The following is a 21840-nucleotide window of genomic DNA, read 5'->3' as shown; positions in this document are numbered from 1 at the left end:
GTTCTTTTATAAGCCGATGGCCCCCCTCGTTCATAAGCCGACCCTATAATTCAGGGGTCAGCAAACTTTGGCTCCCGGGCCATCAGAATAAGTTGCTGGTGGTCCGAGATGGTTTGTTTACCTTGAGCGTCTGCAGGCATGGAGATAAACCTAAGTAAACCAAGTGTCCCGGCGCGCCAACTGCTTACCCCATGGGCCGGGACAGCAACTGGTGGGGAAATTTTTTTGGAGGAGGGGGAGAAGCTGGAAGTCAGGGGAGTAACTCCTGTGATCACCCCCCACATGACCCCACCCCTAGGCCGGGACCCCCGCACTCTCCCCATCCCATCCCTTCCCACCTTATCTGGGGAGGGCCAGGGGAGGATGTCTCTGACCTGACTGGAGCTGCTTCGGCAGGCTGGGCAGCGCGGCTGCAGCCTGCGCCAGCGCCCAGGCGGCGTGGCCGCAGCATGCTCTGGGGGGTGGGGCTGAGCGGCACGCTGCAGCCTGCCAGCCCCATAGCTGCAGCTGCTTTGGAGGCTGGGGGGAGAGCAGCATGGCCAGAAGTGGAGAGACTCTGGCCCCGCCTCTTCTCTTCTGTCTTTGCTGGCTGTGCTGCATCTCCTTGCTCCCTCTGTTGGAGGGTGAGGCTGTGTCCCACCTCTCCCTCTCTATACCCGTTCATAAGCAGACCCCACTGGTGCTTCCCTTTTCTACTAAAAAAATTTGGCTTATGAACGAGTATATACGGTAATCGCGATTAAAAAATTAATCGCAGTTTTAATCACACTGCTAAACAACAGAATACCAATTGAAATTTATTAAATATTTTTGGCGGTTTTTCTATTTTCAAATATATTGATTTAAATTACAACACAGAATACAAAGAGTACAGTGCTCACTTTATATTATTAATTTGATAACAAATATTTGCACTGTAAAAAATGATAAACAAAAATAGTATTTTACAAGTAGCCTAGTAGTGCAATCTCTTTACCCTGAAAGTGCAACTTACAAATGTAGATTTTTTGTTACATAACTGCACTCAAAAACAAAACAATATTTAAACTTTAGAGCCTACAAGTTCACTCAATCCTACTTCTTGTTCAGACAATTGCTCAAACAAGTTTGTTTACATTTACGGGAGATAATGCTGCCTGCTTCTTATTTACAATGTCACCTGAAAGTGAGAACAGGCATTCCCATGCCCCTTCATGCTTCGGCCACCATTCCAGAGGACATGCTTCCATGCTGATGATGCTTGTTAAAAAATGTGTTAATCAAATTTGTGACTGAATTCCTTGGGGGATAATTGTATGTCTCCTGCTCTGTTTTACCCGCATTCTGCCATATATTTCATGTCATAGCAGTCTCGGATGATGACCCAGCACATGTTGTTCATTTTTAGAACACTTTCACTGCAGACTTGACAAAATGCAAAGAAGGTACCAATGTGAGATTTCTAAAGATAGCTACAGCACTCGATCCAAGGTTTAAGAATCTGAAGTGCCTTCCAAAATTAGAGAGGGACAAGGGGTGGAGCATGCTTTCAGAAGTCTGAAAAAAACAACACCCTGATGCGGAAACTATAGAAGCTGAACCACCAAAAAAGAAAATCAACCTTCTGCTGGTGGCATTTGTCTCAGATAATGAAAATGAACATGCATCGGTTCACACTGCTTTGGATCATTATCGAGCAGAACCGTTATCAGCATGCATGCATGTCCTGTGGAATCATGAAAAGACATATGAATCTTTAGTGCATCTAGCACATAAATATCTTGCGACGCTAGCTATAACAGTGTCATGCAACTGCTCTAACTTCCCGCTGACGTAAACAAAAAGCGGGCAGCATTATCTCCTGCAAACGCAAACAAACAATCCTGCAGTAAGGTTCTACAAGTGTAAGGTGATACAGAGCTTGCTGGAGGATTGGGCCTTAAAGTTTTTGGTTTTTTTAAAGGGTTCTTGACAGGATTGTTTTGTCTTCATGACATTTCAGCTGCAAAAAACACAGGATGCTTATTGTGACAATTCTTTGGCTAGAAGACACAGAGCGCTCACTCTGTCTCTTGAATACTTTTTGCCATGATCAGTCTACAAGGATATTTAAGAACATCTAGTAGTATGGGATAGTTTTTTATTTTGATGATTCTCCTGAGGGTTATAAACATGCAATACCCTTTGAAATATCAAACATGAGACACTACATAAAACCATCTTTTAGATTCAGTAAAAATAAAATTAAGTTATTACTTATTGATGCACTTCCCAATTCCTGCTGAAGTCTACTGAACTGATGCCATAATACAAACAATTTCAACTGCAAAATTAATACAGAGGATACAGCTATTGTACCTGTCAGGTAGGAGGCAAACTGTTTTGGCCCACAGCGAATTGCATAGCGGGTGGTGGTTTTCACTGCTTTTTGCTCAGTCTGTGAAGTATTCCTGGGATTAAACAGTGTCCCATCTGATGTCTCCCCCCACCACCTCACCCGGATGAGAACAGAAGTAGGTGGTTTAGACACCATCCATAAGATTTTACTGACTGTTAACTTGAGAAAACAGCGCAACTGGCCTTCAACAAGAGGTGGTAAACTTGTAGAAGGGGAGATATCACTGATACCTGTGGAGATATAACACAGTATTATTTCTCGAAAATATAAATTCAAGTAGTATATTTGAGATGCAGATCACTTTACAAAGTTAAAAAAAAAATACTTGGCGTTTACCCTGCAGATACGTCTAACATGCTATGCTATACTTAGGTTACCCTATAGATATTTAGAACATTATAGCCTACAACCTTTGTGCACTGCAGATTCTTGGCATGACTGTAACACACCTGGTGTTCACATACAAAATTTGTTGCCACAATTAACATTCACACCACCACTTAGACTATGATTGCTCTGCGCAAAGCCATCTTTAGCACCAGTGAAGCTGGAAAGTGCTGCGGTTGCAACTGGTCTGTCCAGTACTGCCCAGCAATGCTCCCCACCATCCTTCAGGGAATGACCACCCTGGATGATGGAATGACATCTTCCACATCCCTTCTGCATCTCCAGGGTGCCCACCATACGCATGGAGCCTGTCTTGACCCAAGTGTGCCCTTAGGGTACCTGTTGCTTCAACAAAGGTACTCCCTATTACCTAAGTGGCTTTAAGTAATCACCAAGACTCATACGGGGCTCCCAGCTCTCTGTTGCACCTCAAGGGCATGACACACCACATTATAATCCCCAATGGCCACTACGCACCTACCGCACCAGTACAGGTAACTACTACCTCCCGACAGGGTGCACAAGGTACTGCCACCCCATTATCCAATCATGCTATGAAGGGTGCTACCACCCACTCCGTCAGATGCCCATCACAGGATCTGCTGCCTCTTATGAGCCCCACAGCACCCACCACTGCACGCCCTACTGCCACCAACTGCTGAGGGTACCTACCGTGTCCCCCCAGGGTACTGCTCCCTCTCCCCGCCCAGCCAGGGTATCTACTGTGTCCCCCCGGTACTGCCTCCGCCCCTCCCCAGCCAGGGTATCTACCATATCCCGCCCCCGGTACCACCCACCCCCTGCCCAGCCAGGGTATCCACCGTGTCCCCCCGGTACCGTCCCGCCTCCCCAGCCAGGGTATCTACCATGTCCCCGGGTACCACCCACCCACCCAGCCAGGGTATCTACCATGTCCCCAGATACCACCCACCCCCGCCCAGCCAGGGTATCTACCGTGTCCCCGGGTACCCCCCACCCCCGCCCAGCCAGGGTATCTACCGTGTCCCCGGTACCACCCACCCCGCCCAGCCAGGGTATCCACCATATCCCGTCCCCCTGGTACCACCCACCCCTGCCCAGCCAGGGTATCCACCGTGTCCCCCGGTACCGTCCCCGCCTCCCCAGCCAGGGTATCTACCATGTCCCCCCCGGGTACCACCCACCCCACCCAGCCAGGGTATCTACCGTGTCCCCCGGGTACCACCCACCCCAGCCCAGCCAGGGTATCTACCGTGTCCCCGGGTACCACCCACCCCCACCCAGCCAGGGTATCTACCGTGTCCCCGGGTACCACCCACCCCACCCAGCCAGGGTATCCACCATATCCCGCCCCTGGTACCACCCACCCCTGCCCAGCCAGGGTATCCACCGTGTCCCCAGGTACCACCCACCCCGCCCAGCCAGGGTATCTACCGTGTCCCCCCTGGTACCCCCCACCCCCCCCCAGCCCGGGTATCTACCGCGCCCCCCGGATACGGGATACGGGCCCCGCCGGGCGCTCACCTCTCCTCTTGCGGGCGCCACCTCCCACCCTGGGAGCGGGGCCCTTCGGCCTCTTCTGCTTCATCCCCCAGCCGCTCCCCCGCGCCAGGCCCGGCTCTCAGCCACCGCCGCTGCCCGGCAACCGCCGCCGCCTCAGCCCGCCGCGGGGCGCCCTGGGACACGGCGGGAAAGCCGCGCACAGCCCGGCGAGATGAACTACAATTCCCAGGGGGCGCTGCGGCCCCGCTTCCGGCGCGGGAAGATTGCGCGAGGGGGAGGCACTTCCGGCAGAGACGCTCCCCCGCCAGTGAGTCGTAGCGGGGGCGGACTCTATTTCCCGCGGTGCGGCGCGGCGCGGCAGGGGGTACTTCCGGCGGGCGGTGGGTGCAGTTGCTGCTGGCTCAGTTGGGGCGAGACCTGCCCTTGTGTGTCGGCCTCCTCCCGTCATGTCGACCCTGGAGAAGCACCTGCACCTGGGCCGCCTGCCCCCCAGGCCCGCCGTGCCCGGCGGGGGCGGCCAGTCCGGCTCCAAGATGCGCATGGGGTAGGTGGGGGAGGGGAGCTGCGGATTTTACCACGGGGACGCTGGGGATCGGGCCGATCGGCAGAGGAGGCGAGGGGGCCCGTGGCGGGGGGGGGGCCCGTGGGGGGATGGAGGGCGATCGGCAGAGGGGGCGCGGGCGGAGTGGAGGGAGGAGGATCGACAGAGGAGGCGAGGGGCCCGTGGCGGGGTGTGGTGGGTGGGTAGAGGAGGGGATCAACGGAGGAGGCGAGGGGGCCGGTGGGAGGGTGGGATCAGCAGAGGGGGCCCGTGGGTCGGTGCGGGGGGATCGGCAGATCGGGCGAGGGAGCGGGGGGTGGGGTGCGGGGGGATCGGCAGATCGGGCGAGGGCGCCCGTGGGTGGGGTGCGGGGGCTCGGCAGAGGAGGAGGGCGCCCGTGGGTGGGTGCGGGGGCTCGGCAGAGGAGGAGGGCGCCCGTGGGTGGGTGCGGGGGCTCGGCAGAGGAGGGGAGGGCGCCCGTGGGTGGGTGCGGGAGGATCGGCAGAGGAGGGGAGGGCGCCCGTTGCCTGGTGGGTGGGTGCGGGAGGATCGGCAGAAGAGGGGAGGGGGCCCGTTGTCTGGTGGGTGGGTGGGGATTGGTAGAAAAGATGAGGGCATCCGTTGCGGGGTGGGGACGTGGTGGTGGTGGTAATAATATTTGAAATTATTAATATTGATATGGGAAACCACCAAACACTAATTTAACCATCAATTCCTTTATTAAATCCAAAGGCCAAATGGTATTTATACCATTGCTCCAAACATGCCTAAAAAGCCTAACTAATAAGCAAGTTACTACATCCAAAGAGTAACAAAACATTTACCGGTATAAGCATTTGATCAAGATATTTACAAATGGGCTAAACCTAGGGGTGCTTAGATGCATGGGCTCCAAAGTGGTCAGGCAGGTTTTAGCAATGAACCCCTTTAAGAGTTTACTTTTTACACCCTTTAACAAACAAGTGATGCCATCACCTATTACTGACTTCAACTAAAAAACTATTTGAGACAGTTCACCCTTATTTCCAATCTTAATCCAGATAAAATTTACAGCCTCCTTTCTTCACAAGGCCTTTTCTTTCTTCTCTTCTCCACGCCCCTCATTCTCCAGCAGAACAGAGGGAACATTTGGGCTTGTTTCTTTTAAGACAGTTTTTGTTTTGTTACTGTAGCTCTTTATTTTATTAGTTACTTTTGAAACCATACAACCTCCCCACACTACAAGTAATTCTACTTTTTATTTTTACAGCCTTCTTTAACTTGCTGGTTGACTCTCTCTCTCTCTCTCTCTAATTTTATACTTATCCTGCGGGGGGGATTGGCAGAGGAGGCGTGGGTGCCGGTTGTGTGGTGGTGGTAAGGATTGACAGAGGAGGTGAAGGTGCCCATTGTGGGTTGGGTGGGGATTGGCAGGAGAGGCAAGGGTGCCGGTTGTGTGCGAGGGAACATTTGGGACATTGGCCTCAGGCATGGGATGGGAATTCTAACACGTTAACTTGAGATGTATTTCAGCAGATTGAATAGTTTCCCTGGAGGGTGACTTTATGCTAATAATTTTGATGTTTCTTGTGTGTTTTTGTTGGAAATTCAGTTTCAAAGCAGGGTGTTCACAAATGCTTATGAGATGTGTCTGGACCTAACTTGTCAGACCATCTGTCTGTCTATATGAAGAGAATTAGACAGCTGAATGCCTATTTACGGTAAAGAGCATCTCCTTAGCTTGGCATAGGCAGCTGATTTGACTCCTACTCAGAGAGATTCTATTAACTGATGCACATTGTCTAAGTGGGAGCTAGTGTTCCTTCTACCCAACTGACAATGATGACTTGAAATAGTCATGGTTTGAAACTGGGGCCTACCTGCTGCCTTTTCCTTTAATTCACTTGTCTAATTGAATACACTCTATTGTGAAGATCCTTCAACATCCTTCTCTCATGAACAGAGCCTGGTGAAGATAAATATTTCAGGACATCTCTTCATTTTCAACTATGAGTCTTCTCTGAAGCTGTTTGTTATTTATGATTGAAGAAATGCTCTTTTAACTGGTGCTAACTCTGTGCAAGTTTAGCTTAAATATTGTTACCCAGCAGGAGTCTACGTGAAGCTGGGCAGTAGGTGAACTCTGCCAGGTGCGTAAGTCCTTGCTCCTGGGAAGTGACAATCTGCCATCTGGGATGGCACAATACAGAGCAAACAGGTAGTGATCTTTATAAACAAGTCTAAGTGTATAATTTGAGAGCGAAGGCCTGGTCAACACTTAACGTTTAGAGCAACCTGGCTATGTCACTAAGCTGAGCTAATTCCCAGGGTAGATGCAGTTAGGTTCTTCTGTCAACCTAGCTGCTGCTCCTTAAGGAGGTGGATTACCTACATCAATGGAAAAACCTTCCATCGACACAGGAAGTGTCTACACTATGGAGATGCAGCTGTACTGCTGTAGTGTAGATGTGCCCCGAGAGAGAAAGATTGGCCAATGTTAATTATGAGGCTGTTTGAGGTGTAGGAGGAGGGATGAAAGAAAGGAAATGGCTAGGAAAGCATCTTGGCAGGAGCATAGTGACAGAGGGGGAGATGATGGGCTGGAGTTAAGGACAGTTTTGAAGGTGGGAAGAACAAGCTTGAACTTTTATATGGTAGAAAAGGAGATGTCCATGGTAAGGAGATGATTATAGTAGTCACAGAGGAATGTGGTCTTGGCAGTGGGGTTCTGGATGACCTGGATGGGGAGAGATTATAGCTGTGCAGATTTGGAGAAGGGGAGGTTAGCTGTAATCACATGAGTGCACAGGCTGTATGTGGAGATGTTGTAAAGTAGCAAAATTTGGTCAGGACCCAGATATGAGGGGCCAGAGACAGGGTTTGGGCGCTAGGGAGGACAGTGTTGGTAACAGTGACAGAGACTAATGGAAAAGTAGGGGGCTTATGGAAAGGCAGTATGTTTGGGTGTGCACGTTACTGGCTCAGGTTCACTTCCAAACCAAAGAGCGTGCATGTTGCCTCCACTTAGGCCACGGATGAATTTAGTTGGAATTTGAAATGATGGCACAAAATCCAGGTAGAAAATGATGGTACAGAATGAAACAGAGTATGCAAAGTAGTGTTTTGTACTTCTCTACCATCTTTTCTCTTAAAAAATGGCAATGCTTTATGCAGATGGAAAGTACCATTATCACAAGTTTTGCATATGGGGAAACCATAGCAGAGAGGAGTTACGTGATTGGCCCATAGTCTTACAGTGAGTTAATGACAGTCATAAATATAATACAGAGGTCCTGACAACCCTGGATCTAACCATTTCTTAGTGATCACTCACAATAACTTCCACTTCTGCACTTTAGCTATTAGTCCCATGTTTAAGGTAACATTACATTCGTTAAAAGGATGTTAAATAGTGGTTAACAAAAGGAGCGTAAAGGATTTAATTCTACTTTGGATGTAATTTGTAGTGATTCTTAATCTTGCAGCCTAGGTATTGTGGTGATGGGCTGTTCAGAAGTACAGGTAGTTAGACTCTCTACCCTTTTCATACACTAGTCAGGTGAACAGAAAGATCCTTCACCCTGATGTGCACTAGCTGTTTCTATTGAAACAACTTTTACTAGTCTCAAATAGTTTAACAACATAACTGTTGAATGAAACTTGTTAGAACGAGGTCTACTGCCACTCCTATCAAGTGCTGCCAAAGTCTTCTATATTTTTAGAGGCTTAAACTATGCTATAAAAATGTCCTCTCTGCTGGAGCTGGCATGTATCATCTCGGTGGGGTGGGGGGGTGATTGTTGCTAACTCAAGATTGTTAAAAAGCAGTGGTTTGTTTTTCTCCAAATGTAGGAGTGTAAGACTTGCCACACTGAAAGTCCACTGCTTGCATCCGAAGAAGTGGGTGTTCACCCACGAAAGCTCATGCTACTATACATCTGTTAGTCTATAAGGTGCCACAGGATTCTTTGCTGCTTCACACTGAAAGAGATCAGTAGATCATCAAGAATAGCATCTAAATTGGGGCGGTGACTAATAGCTGATCCTTCAGAAGAAGGTAAAGCCTACTCCTGTAATACATTTGGGGCTGAATCCTGTGAGGTGCTAGCATCATCAACTTCTATTGACTTCAGTGTGAATTGACGGCATAGGAACAGTGCCCAAGGCCTGATTCTAGGAGGTGCAATGCCATTTATTGGGTGAAATATCCTATCAGATGAGTACAGGAAATAGGCTTTACCCTGAAGCATAAGATCAGATAATTTACAAAATTAAATTTTGTAAGCTGCTCCTCTGTGATATTAACAATTCTTTTGGCATCTGCAGGTGGAGGGAATGTTTAAGTAGATACCTTGTTACTTCTTGAAAATTTGTATTTTTTTTTGTATTTTTACCTCTGCAGAAACTTTTCACATAGTTCTAAAGGCTCTCTTTAACTTTCGGCTTATTCCATTCTATATAAATGAATGATATGCAATAAAACTTACTCTAGATCTTAATTACTTTGTTTTAAAAGTTTCAAATAAACATTAATAAGCTATACTCCTTGTTAATATTTTTTCATAATTCTTTTTAAAACTGAATTTCATTGAAGTATTTAATGACATGGCTTTGTACCTAAAGCAAGGAGTATCAGAGTTAAGAATTACCTTCTACTTTTCACAGAAGTAGAAATGAGAGAATGAAAAAATCTGCAGTACATTTTGTTTAGTTACTGCAGAGGTCTTAGGACATTGAACAGTTTGTGTTTGTATCAAATGTTCTACAGTGGTACAGAAGCACTTGGAGTGAATTAAAAACTGCCACAACTTTACTAATCAAAAGTCTGAAAAGGCAGTCCACCTATTAGAGAAGTTTTTGTATGTATCTGCTGTGAAATCTTTTTGACGAGGTTTTAATAAAATGAGTAGAACTGAGTGACTTATCAGAGGAGGATACTTGTCTGGAGAGTGCACCTGGCTTTGAGAGCTTGCTGGTGTCTATTCTCTGACATGCCACTGAGTTGGAAGACCCTTGAGCAAGTCCTTTAACTACCAATGTCCCCATGTGTAAAATGGAGCTGCTTACCTACTTCATAGAGATGTTCTGAGGATTAATGTTTAACACTTAAACCCATTCCCTCATCAACCTTTTATTTAGCTTAAGTATGGTAATTTGCATTTAAAAAAAACCCCACCCTAACATTCACACTTTGCAAAAAAGGATCTTTCAGCCTTATTTTATATAAACCTTCCCATTTCTTGTCCATCGTCTCTCTTGTATTTACGTTAAATATATGAAGCTGTAAAATGTGTAGAGTTACCAATGCCCCCCGCCAATTTTTAAAGTTTCACAGTCACAATTTGCTATTTAAGTGATTTGCTGTCTCCTGTTGCTGTGTGAAAGGCCCACACAAACAAGGAGACAATGACTGACCATACAAGGAAATAGTAAAACTGACTATAAATAAAAATATGCCTCAGTGCAGGGGGCTGGATTTGATGATCTCTTGAGGTCCCTTCCAGCCCTATTTCTGTGATTCTATTATGTTACCTCACTCGCCTCGTCTCTCTAATATCCTGGGACCAACATGGCAACAACTAAACGGAATAAAGTGCTGTCAGATGTGCAAAGTAAAACTAAAACTTTTTTTCCTCTAATCTTTTTTGTTTATAATCATCTTAGATATTACTTGGAACAAAAAATTGGCAGGCATGTGAATTTTTTCTTTTTAAGTTGATATGATACCTTCTCATCATTTTGATACATCTGTTCACTTGGAGAAGGGTTGGGTTTAATTTTTTCAGACTTGGGAATAGGCCCAATGGAATCTGGTTAGACTAAGTACACCTCTACCCCTATATAATGTGAATTCGGATCTAACGCAGTAAAGCAGCACTCCGGGGGACGGGGCTGCTTTACCTCATTATATCCGAATTCATGTTACTGCAAGCGGTTCCTCTGCGCCCGCCTGTTACTTTCTGTGGCCCTCCCCGGGGGTCCCCCTGCCCCAGCTCACCTCTGTTCCGCCTCCTCCCATGAGCGCGCCACAGTGCCGCTTCTCCCTCCCAGGCTTGCCAGGCCAAACAGCTGATTGGCAAAGCAAGCCAGGGAGGGAGGGACAAGCAGAGCGGCGGCGGCGTGCTCAGGGAGGAGGGCGGAGGTGAGCTGGGGCAGGGAGCGGTTCCTCTCCCTACCCTGATATAACGCGGTCTCACCTATAACACGGTGAGATTTTTTTTTTGGCTCCTGGGGACCACATTATACCGGGGTAGATGTGTATCTTAAAATGTTAACAGGCTGATTTCCTCCCAATAACCCCTCTGCATTGCTCCCACTAGACCTTTGACGAGGGAGTGCTGACTTGCCTGTCTCATCAGTCACCCAGTCTGTCGGGTGTGACTTCTGAGGTGTTGTGGAGCAGGTCGTGGGAGGTAGAAGTGGAGTGACTTGGATCACTCCAAGCAAATAGAAAAATGATTTACGAGGGAATTGATTTCTAAAACAGGCGCCCTTTAAATAGTGGTTGGATGCTTTTTTCAGAACATCTTCCTCCGACTCTGATGTTATCCATCTTGGGAAGGAGTTGTTGCTGAATTCTGCTGTGCTGTGGAAGTGTAAATCTAACAACTCAGCAGGTGTCAGTGGAGTTACTCCAAATTCTCAGCAGTGTAATGAGAGCAGTGTTTGGCCCTGTGAGATTACAAAAGAGCACAGCCATGTAGCAGGAATGTGTATCCTTTGATCTGTACTTTAATTTATGAATAATGGTAGAATTAGTATTTAAATAACCTGAGTACTGAAAGGTTAAAATGGCTGCTGCAACATAGTGCTGGCTGACTTTAACAGAGCTACAAGATGTACATTTGATTTTTCTCTCACCTTAGAGCGCACTGCATCTCTTTCTGCTAACTAGCTCCTTCACAGACCCCTTGTGCTAGTTAACTCCAAGGACATCTCCTTTTTTTCTGTCCCATTCCCCCTGCTAATAGAGGATTGCTAGAATATGTTGTCCCATCACATTTTAAATGTCTCAAACGGTGGAGGTTCCACTACTTCCCTTGGAAAATATCTCTATCCAAACATTAACCTTTTAAAATTTGGGCTTGAAATATTTACCAAAGCTCACGTAGTCAGAGGCTGTTGCAAAAGATGAGGTGACCCCCTCCCAGCGAGATGGTATTGCCATACTAACTATAACAAGAGTAATCAATTAAGGTGGGCTATTATCAGCAGGAGAAAAAGCTTTTGTAGTGTGTATCTATTGGGTTTCCGGGAACGGGGTGGGCGAAGCCCGCCCCATGCTAACGGATCCCCCCCCAGCCTAAGGGGAGGTTCCACAGGGCCTCAGAAACCCACTAATTGCGGGGGACAACTAATAAAAGAACAGGGACAGGAGTGCGGTCAAAGGGTCATAAGAAGGGAGCCTGACGGGGACACCGAGCAGAGAACCCCGGACAGCGCCCACTGCGCCTCGAAGGCGTCAAGGGAGCCAGCGGACGCCGCCCAGAGGAACTCCGCCCGGAGGCGTGAACGGACTAAGGATCGGAAACAAGCCCCACAGTCGCAGGAGTCTCCATTGGCCAACCGCCTCTCCCTGGTCATGTAGATGGCCATCTTAGCCAGGGCGAGGAGGAGGTTGACCAGGAGGTCCCGCGACTTCGTGGGGCCATGGATAGGGAGTGCGTGGAGAAGGAGGTGGGGGGAAAAGTGCAGCCAGAAACTCAATAGGAGATTGGTGAGGAGCCGGTATAGGGGCTGCAGCCTGGCACACTCTACGTAAACGTGCGCCAGGGTCTCCCTCACGCCGCAGAAGGGGCAGGTGTCTGGGACGGGTAAACCGCGCCAAGTACACGCCCGTGCTCACAGCCGCATGGAGGAGCTGCCAACTAATATCCCCGACGGGCCTCGGGACCAGGGCGGAGTGCAGGCTGGCCCACCGGCGCTCCTCACCCTCCAGAGGTGGCAAGAGGTCCTGCCACTTGGTGTCGGGGCGGGACACGAGGGTGAGGAAGTGAAGGGTGTGGAGCACGAGCGCGTAGAGCTGCTTCCTTGGCGCAGTTTGGAAACGGACCGGCTGCAGATCGTGCAGCCGGCTGGCGGAGAAGGGGCGGGGGGGCTGGTTGGGTCCACGGGGCAGGGGCCCGATGAAGAGGTCCGGAGGGCTTGGGGTGGGCGGGGCGTGCCCTCACGCAAGACCCGGTCGAGGTAAGCCCGAGCAGCGGGCGGCAAAGCGGCCTTCACCTCTTGTAGTACGCGCCGGGGAGTACAAGGCCTGGAGAGCACCCTACCTTGCCATGCACTAACTAACGTACCCTTAGTATAGAGTCCCCAAAAAGGATCGTCTTTCTTCCTTGGATGAATGGAGATCTTTATGGGCTCACCTGGTTTTTTTACAGGTTGGGCTGAGCAGTCCACAGATGTGTGGTGTACGCCTCTCTGCTTCATTCAGCCAGCTGGATCCTCAACATCTGCATTCAAATCTAGTTTTTTCACATTCAGAAAATGAGAGGAAGCTGAGATAACAGGATTTATCATTATCTTAAAATAGGTGTGTGATGTGTCATCTTCTAATTGAAGCTTGACAACGAATAATACTGAAGTCGGGGAAACCCAGAGAAGTAAATCTAGAAATATAATAGAAAATAGATTTTATTTTTACAAAACCTCAAGTTTTCTTTCCATTTTTCTTTTTTTAAATGAAAGTTAAAATTCTGCAGAAATGTCCCACATTCACCAGGGAAGATTTCCTTCTAACTGTAGGAAGTGGACGTTGCAAGCCCCGACTTTAATATTCTCTGCTGATTATCCTCCCCAGAATAGAAGTGGAAAAAACACAGTTAAAAATGGTCGCCTGGTACTCTTCCTCTCCACTGCTTTTGTCTTGCTTGATTATGTCATTGCAAAAACAAAGCCTTGTTAGTCCTGTTGAATGAGTTTAATGCTGAGCGTGAGATTTTTGCCCATACATCTGTGACGGTGCCACCCATAAGGCTTTATGGAAATATGCTTATGAATGTATGTATGTGTATATATAACATAACTAGAATGTGTTTTATGCTACTGTCAGAGGTTTGTTCCCCACTTCAGCGTCCAAAAGGTGGGGACCTGCATGTACCCTTCTAAGCTTAAATCCTAGCTTAGATCTGATAGCGCTGCCACCAACCAAAAATATAGTGTTTTGGTACACTTTCCATTCCCCCCAATCCTTCCTTTGGGAATCCAAGACTCAAACCCCTTGGGTCTTAACACAAAGGGAGATAAACCATTCCCCCACCTTTCCCCCTCCCAGACTTTCTCTCCCTTGGTCGTCTGGAAAGACTCCACTGATTCAAACTCCTTGAGTCTAAAAACAAAGAGGGATTCACCTTCCCCCTCCTTTTTTTCCCGCCACCTCTTACTGGTGAGTTAGACTAATCCCCTGGGGTCTCAAACAAGGGAAAAAAATCACTCGGGTTCTTAAAAAGAAAAGCTTTTAATTAAAGAAAGTTTTTACTTTTTCTATCTCTGTAAAATCAGGATGGAAATGCTTACAGGGTATACAGCTTATAAAAACTAGAGGGACTCCCTCCCCCCTAGCGTAAGTACAAGTGCAGCAACGGAGATAAAATATCCTTCCAGCAAATACACATTTGCAAATACAGAAAAACAAACAAAAGACTAATCCGCCTTTTTAATTAATACTCGCTATATTGAATAGAAGAGACTATTTTAGGAAGCTTGGAGAGCCTGGATGTACGTCTGGCCCCTCTTAGATCCAAGAGAGAACAACCCCCAAAACAAAGAACCCAAACAAAGACTTCCCTCCACCAAGATTTGAAAGTATCTTGTCCCTTCATTGGTCCTCTGGTCAGGTGTCAGCCAGGTTCACTGAGCTTGTTAACCCTTTACAGGTAAAAGAGACATTAACCCTTAACTATCTGTTTATGACAGCTACATATGCCATGTAACACATCTCTGTAAAAGTCATGATCTACTGAATCTATGAATCCTATTTGTAGGCATGTGTCGGTTTTGTATTCGAAGTTATGAATATTGGCTGCGTACTTGTTTGAGTCTAAGTAGGCTCTAATGAAGCAGTTGGTCGGCTTCCTGGGAAAAGATGATTCTCAGTGCCCAGGCAAGAAACACTGAAGCCAACAATGAACTTGGAGCCACCAATCCACATCTGGGCTTTCCCAGGAATGTGGCTTGGCTGGTAAGGAACTCGGTCATGCATGGGCATGTGACTTTCCCAGGTGACTCCAAAACTCCATTTTGTAGCTGGACTTTGCATAGGAGAGAGGATGGGGTCTCCACTTACAAGAGAGTCTATTTAAGCCCAGGGGAGACCCCTCCATTTGGTCTCCAGCTGGCTAAAGAGAGGGCCTCTCCACCCCCAAAGATACCTGAAAGAAACTGGAACAAAGGACAGTGCCTGGAAGGGGTGTGAGTGATTGCTGGACCCAGACTAAAAGGAGATTAGTCCGTAAAAGGAAGCATTCTGAAACTGGTGAGGATCTTATCTGTATTCAGTTTCTTACTTTGTTAGACATAGACTTGCGTGTTCTATTTTATTTTACTTGGTAATTCACTTTGTTCTGTCTGTTACTACTTGGAACCTCTTAAATCAGGGGTTCTCAAACTGGGGGTCAGGACCCCTCAGGAGATTGCAAGGTTCTTACATGGAGGGTCGTGAGCTGTCAGCCTCCATCCCAAACCCTGCTTTGCCTCCAGCATTTATAATGGTGTTAAATATATAAACAAGTGTTTTTAATTTATAAGGGGGGGGGTGTCACACTCAGAGGCTTGCTATGTGAAAGGGGTCACCAGGACAATAGTTTGAGAACCACTGACTTAAATCCTACTTTCTGTATTTAATAAAATCACTTTTTACTTGTTAATTAACCCAGAGTGTGTATTAATAGTTAGAGATGCACAGCTGGCTCCCCCCCACATCAGTGTTATAGAGGGTGAACAATTTGAGTTTACCCTGTATAAGCTTTATACAGGGTAAAATGGATTTATTTGGGTTTAGACCCCACTGGGAGTTGTGTTCTTGTCTTTAACACTCAGCTGCCCATCTGTGAGCTGCTTTCAGTTAAGTCTGCAGCTTTGGGGCAAGTAATTCAGACCCTGGGTCTGTGTTGGAGCAGATGGGAGTGTCTGTCTCAGCAAGACAGGGTGCTGGGGTCCCGAGCTGGCAGGGAAAGCAGGGGCAGAAGTAGTCCTGGCACATCACTTGGCAGTTCCCCAGTGGGGGGTTCTGTGATTCAACCCGTCATAGCATCATCAACAGAATTGTCAGCAAAGTTTCCTTTGTAGACTCTTTTATTCGTAGTGGTGATATAAAGGGTGCGAGAGACTGAGAGAGGCCTTGAGCTCAGCTGGATTTCTAGTTTCCTGGTTGAGTTTTCTGCTGTGGCAGTTAGAGGGGAAAAAAAAATCATCTTCAGATTTATAAACTGGGCATTTCTGTTCTGAGTATTGTGCTGTGTAATGTTCCCCCAGTGTCTCTTACAGCTTCACACTCGGAACAGGCTGCATTTTGTGTGGCAGCTCGGCACCTCAGTGTATTGTTACCAATTTCAGGTCACACAGTGTAGTTCTCACTCGATGCAATTGCTAGTTCATGCTGGATTCAGTTCCTACTGATATACCTGTCAGTGAGCAGGGCTGGAGGCTAGATCCTTGTTATAAGCGGGGAAGTAAGTCAGCTTGCTCTAATATTGTGTTCTCCTCTCTAGGGGATAAAGAATGATTTTCACATTTTGAAAAAGTGCAGTGTTGCAAAAGAGCAAGTCTTGCTGTATTGCCTGTGTTCAGGCTCCAGTCTCTGGGGCTGTTCAGTGCCGGGTAGGAAGTCACCAGCTGGCCACATGAAGTTGCACCAACTGAGAGCCGTGATTGAGTGGGGGCAGAAGGGACTGTGCGTGGTGGACAGGAAAGAAAATGCATACGTTAGAAGGGAGCTGTAGTGCCTCCCAACACCTTTGCCTCTTGAGTGCTATGTGCTGAATGAGTGACAGCGGTATTTCATATTGAATGTTTTGGTGTGCCTCTCTTCCGAGTAAAAACTCTACTGGGGGTACAGTTTTGGTTTTAACTTTTTTGGATTCTGTTACCTTCTCTGTTTTTTTGTTGTTGCTGGTAGGGGCTTATTTGGTAGAAGGGGGTGACAGTCTAATGGTGGAAAGGCCTTTTCAAAGAGGAAGGTTTTGCAGCGTTTCCTAAAGATGCCGACAGGGTATAACTGCTTGTAGAACTGCTGCTCCAAAGGATAAGACAGTAGATAAGCAATAGAGTCTTGGACCACTGTATAAGGTGAGTATAATGCTGAATAGCCCAGGAGATCAAGTCTTTTTCTAGCAACAGAGACGATTCCACTGAGGCATCAGCAGTGCACGCTGCCTTGCTGACATGCCTTATCTCCCTCACCATAGAGAAAACCACCATAGAAGTCAGTTACTTACTTACATACGAAGTTGATCGGCACTTTAATAATACATAAGGTCTCTATGGACCTGATGTGTGCAGGAAGTCGTCTGTTCCATCAGCTGAATCTGTTCAATCCAGCCATTGATGTCTGGACTTTTGTTCTTAGTCCACTGTTTGAGAATGGCTTTCTAAGCCAATAATGTTAGCGTGAAAAGAGACCCTTCCTTGTTCTCTCCACTGATGACAGCTTCCTTATGAGTCTCTCAGGTATACGTAGTGCCGGGTACACAGTACAATGCTCTTTCATGGAGTACTTTGGCAATTATTTGGCAGATATCTAATTGTGAAACCAGCTGTATTTCTCCCATGTGTGCTATTAAATACCTAGGAATATTCAGCCAACTGGATCACTCAATTGGCCATTCAATTTTTTTGGTGAAGCTAGAACCGTGTTTCTCAAGCAGTGGGTCTTGACCTCCAGGGGATTCACGAAAGGTTATCCAGGGGCTTGCAAGGCATTTAAAACTCTATTAAAACCGGAAACAAAATCTTGCTCCCACGTTCCCTTGCCTTTCAATGTCAAGTGTTCTATCAACCTCTCGAAACACACACTAATTATATCAGCTTAGCATTGGTACTCTTCCATATATTTTTTATTCTTTTATTGTGAGTCATGAAGATTTTTTATTTTTTTTTTTTTTACTTCAAATAAGGTATCACCAATCTGAAAAGGTTGAGGAACACTTTATTAGAGTAATATCCTTCCTAATGTTATGTTGTATTCTGGAATGTTCTGTTTGTCAACCGGGGAAACATTTTATTTGAAAAATAAAGTTTTGGTATTTTCCATTAGTACAGCGTATCCCTGTAATGTGTCTTTGCCTAAACAATCTAGGCAAGATGTTGACAGTTTGATTTTTATCTCACTATTCTTAGTTTCATCCATGCTGCTCCTGCGATAACACTCCAATAACAGACAAAGAAGCAGTTTGGAGAGTAGTTACTTGCACATTGATCAAATTCTCCCAGTCCAAAGGCTCAGCGGGGACAATGTAGAAGTGGAAACGTAGACTCTGAATTTGCGGGCTCTTGTGGAGTTAATCCTATTCAACTTCAGTATAACTTTGGTAATGGTGCAGTACATACAGCATTTAGGCATTAGACCTGTGCACATACCTGTTTTATTTAACATAATAGATTCCAGGGAACTTGTTTTATTAAAACTCTCTTGTGTGAACTTCCAGCCTGGGATTTAGCTGTTCTATCCCCATTAATGTTAATAGGGATTATACAGGTAAATCCCCATATGCCTCACTATATTTAACTTTTCTTTCCATAATTTCTGCACTGTCTTGTTGGCCACAGTGAAATTTACATTCTCTTTCTAGGTGATCTTCATTGGTACTAACTATACTGTATAACAAGAGGAGACTGTTGTTGGTACAGTTCTGATCTCCTCACAAACGCTGATTTATCAGCTGCAGAATATCTTTATTTAGATGCCATGCTAGATTAAAAACCACCCTTGTTAAGTAGCTGACTCTTTACTGTTCAAGCCAAAAGCATCAAAATGGTTTTTGTAGATGGCCAAATTCCATTTTAATTATTGTCCTTGGGCTGAAGCATAAAATTAGGACTAAAAGAACAGAGTACTTGTGGCACTTAATAGACACTCACACATTTATTTGTGCATAAGCTTTCGTGGGCTACAGCCCACTTCATCGGATGAATAGACTGGAACATACAGCAAGAAGATATTTATACATACAGAGAACATGAAAAGGTGGGAGTAGCCATGCCTACTGTAAGAGGCCAATCAATTGAGATGAGCTATCATCAACAGGAGGAAAAAAAACTTTTGAAGTGATAATCGAGATGACCCATAGAAGGTGTGAGGATACTTAACATGGGGAAATAGATTCAATTAGTGTAATGGCCCACCCATTCCCAGTCTCTGTTCAAACCTAAGTTAATTGTATCTAATTTGCATATTAATTCAAGTTCAGCAGTCTCTCTTTGGAGTCTGTTTTTGAAGGGTTTTTTTGTTGTAAAATTGCCACCTTCAAGTCTGTCACTGAGTGGTTAGAGAGGTTGAAGTGTTCTCCCACTGATTTTTGACTGTTATAATTCCTGATGTCAGATTTGTGTCCACTTATTCTTTTGTGTAGAGACTGTCCGGTTTGGCCAATGTATATGGCAGAGGGGCATTGCTGGCACATGATGTCATATATCACATTGGTAGATGTGCAGGTGAACGAGCCCCTGATGGCGTGGCTGATGTGATTAGGTCCTATGATGGTGTCACGCGAATAGATATGTGGACAGAGTTGGCATCAGGCTTTGTTGCAAGGATAAGTTCCTGGGTTCCTGTTTTTGTTGTATGGTGTACGCTTGCTGGTGAGTATTAGCTTCGGGTTGGGGGGCTGTCTGTAAGCAAGGACTGGTCTGTCTCCCAAGATCTGTGAGAGTGAGGGATCATCTTTCAGGATAGGTTGTAGATGTGCTGGAAAGGTTTTAGTTGGGGGAAGAAGGTGACGGCTAGTGACGTTCTGTTTTCTTTTGTTGCGCCTGTCCTGTAGTATGTGACTTCTGGGTACTCTTTTGGCTCTGTCAGTCTGTTTTTTCATTTCAGGAGGTGGATATTGTAGTTTTAAGAATGCTTGATAGAGATCTTGTAGGTGTTTGTCTCTGTCTGAGGGATTGGAACAAATGCGGTTGTATCTTAGAGCTTGGCTGTAGACAATGGATTGTGTGGTGTGTCCTGGATGGAAGCTGGAGGCATGTAGGTAAGTATAGCGGTCAGTAGGTTTCCGATACAGGGTGGTGTTTACTGTGCTAATAAGTGATGGTCACATAGTGTCTAGGAAATGGACCACTTGTGTGGATTGGTCTAGGCTGAGGTTGATGGTAGGATGGAAATTGTTAAAATTGTGGTGGAATTCTTCAAGGGCTTCTTTTCCATGGGTCCAGATGATGAAGATGTTATCAATGTAGCGTGAGTAGAGTAGGGGCGTTAGGGGACGAGAGCTAAGGGAGCGTTGTTCTAAGTCAGCCATAAAAATGTTGGCATACTGTGGGGCCATGCGGGTACCCATAGCCGGGCCGCTGACATGAAGGTATATATTGTCCCCAAATGTGAAATAGTTGTGGGTGAGGACAAAGTCACAAAGTTCAGCCACCAGGTTTGCTGTGATATTATCGGGGATACTGTTCCTGATGGCTTGTAGTCCATCTTTGTGTGGAATGTTGGTGTAGAGGGCTTCTACATCCATAGTGGCCAGGATGGTGTTTTCTGGAAGATCACCAATGGATTGTACTTTCCTCAAGAAGTCAATGGTGTCTCGAAGATAGCTGGGAGTGCTGGTAGCATAGGGCCTGAGGAGGGACTCCACATAGCCAGGCAATCCTACTGTTAGGGTTTCAATTGTTGAGATGACGGGGCATCCAGGATTTCCAGGTTTATGGATCTTGGGAGCAGATAGAATACCCCTGGTCGGGGTTCTAGGCATGTGTCTGTACAGATCTGTTCCTGTGCTTTTTCAGGGAGTTTCTTGAGCAGATGTAGTTTCTTTTGGTAACCCTCAGTGGGATCAGAGGATAATGGCCTGTAGAATGTGGAATTAGAGAGCTACCTAGCAGCCTCTGTTCATATTCCAACTTATTCATGACGATGACATTACCTCCTTTGTCAGCCTTTTTGATTATGATGTCAAAGTTGTTCCTGAGGTTGTTGATGGCATTGTGTTCAGCATGGCTGAGGTTATGGGGCAAGTGATGCTGCTTTTCCACAATTTCAGCCCATGCACGTTGACGGAAGCAATCTATGTAGAAGTCCAGTCTGTTTTGACCTTCAGGAGGAGTCCACGCAGAATCCGTCTTTTTGTAGTGTTGGTAGGAAGGAATCTATGGGTTAGTATGTTGTTCAGAGGTGTGTTGGAAATATTCTTTGAGTCAGAGATGGCAAAAGTAGGATTCTAGGTCACTGCAGAACTCTGTCATGTTCGTGGGCCTGGAGGGACAAAAGGAGAGGCCCCGAGATAGGACAGATTCTTCTGCTGGGCTAAGAGGATAGCTGGAAAGATTCACAATATTGTTGGGTGGGTTAAGGGAGCTACTGTTGTGGCTCCTTGTGACATGTAGCAGTTTAGACAGTTTAGTGTCCTTTTTTCTTTTGTAGAGAAGCAAAGTTTGTATTGTAAATGGCTTGTCTAGTTTTTGTAAGGACGACGTTTTTGTGTGGAAGGTTGGTTTTTCATTAGAGTATCCAGTTTTGAGAGCTCAGTGTTAATCTTTCCCTGTTTGCTCTATAGGATGTTGATCAGGTGGTTTTGCAGTTTCTTTGAGAGTGTGTGGCACAATCTCTTAGCATAGTCTGTGATGTATGTAGATTATAATGGATTTTTTACCTTTAGTCCTTTTGGTATGATGTCCATATGTTTGCATTTGGAAAGGAAGATGATGGCTGTCTGTCTGTCTATCCGAGTTTTTTGATGAAGTTGATGGGTTTCCACTCCATACGGCTAAATGCAGTGGCTTGCATAATGACAGGTTTCAGAGTACTCTGAAACCTGTCAAAATTAGGACCATATACTACTCATAAGAACATAAGAAAGGCCGTACCGGGTCAGACCAAAGGTCCATCCAGCCCAGTATCTGTCCACCGACAGTGGCCAATGCC

At 46.3% G+C, this 21840-nt stretch overlaps 2 protein-coding genes and 1 long non-coding RNA gene across 4 annotated transcripts in view; 1 reads left to right on the top strand and 2 right to left on the bottom strand.

Moving 5' to 3' along the window:
- C2CD3 (C2 domain containing 3 centriole elongation regulator) overlaps positions 1–4463 on the bottom strand; it is a 74653-nt gene extending 70190 nt beyond the window's left edge. For both annotated transcript variants that reach the window (XM_039480998.1, XM_039481008.1), the window contains exons 1-2: positions 4268–4463; positions 2338–2607 (exon numbers count right to left, since the gene is read on the bottom strand). In XM_039480998.1, the coding sequence (XP_039336932.1) occupies positions 2338–2607; positions 4268–4331 (334 nt within the window). In that variant the 5' untranslated portion in view covers positions 4332–4463. The remainder of the gene's footprint in view (positions 1–2337; positions 2608–4267) is intronic.
- Positions 4464–4596: 133 nt separating this feature from the next.
- Positions 4597–21840, top strand: part of PPME1 (protein phosphatase methylesterase 1) — a 38682-nt gene continuing 21438 nt past the window's right edge. Inside the window, exon 1 of the mRNA XM_039535981.1 lies at positions 4597–4790. Within this exon, the coding sequence (XP_039391915.1) occupies positions 4693–4790 (98 nt within the window). The 5' untranslated portion in view covers positions 4597–4692. The remainder of the gene's footprint in view (positions 4791–21840) is intronic.
- Positions 13299–21840, bottom strand: part of LOC120403963 — a 32808-nt gene continuing 24266 nt past the window's right edge. Inside the window, exon 5 of the long non-coding RNA XR_005597826.1 lies at positions 13299–13372. This is a non-coding gene — a long non-coding RNA (uncharacterized LOC120403963). The remainder of the gene's footprint in view (positions 13373–21840) is intronic.

Source organism: Mauremys reevesii, linkage group 1 (genome assembly GCF_016161935.1).
Source record: "Mauremys reevesii isolate NIE-2019 linkage group 1, ASM1616193v1, whole genome shotgun sequence".
In the NCBI taxonomy this organism is placed as follows: domain Eukaryota; kingdom Metazoa; phylum Chordata; order Testudines; family Geoemydidae; genus Mauremys; species Mauremys reevesii.
The sequence above is the reverse complement of the archived record's forward strand: the minus strand, read 5'-3'. Positions and strand labels throughout refer to the sequence as shown.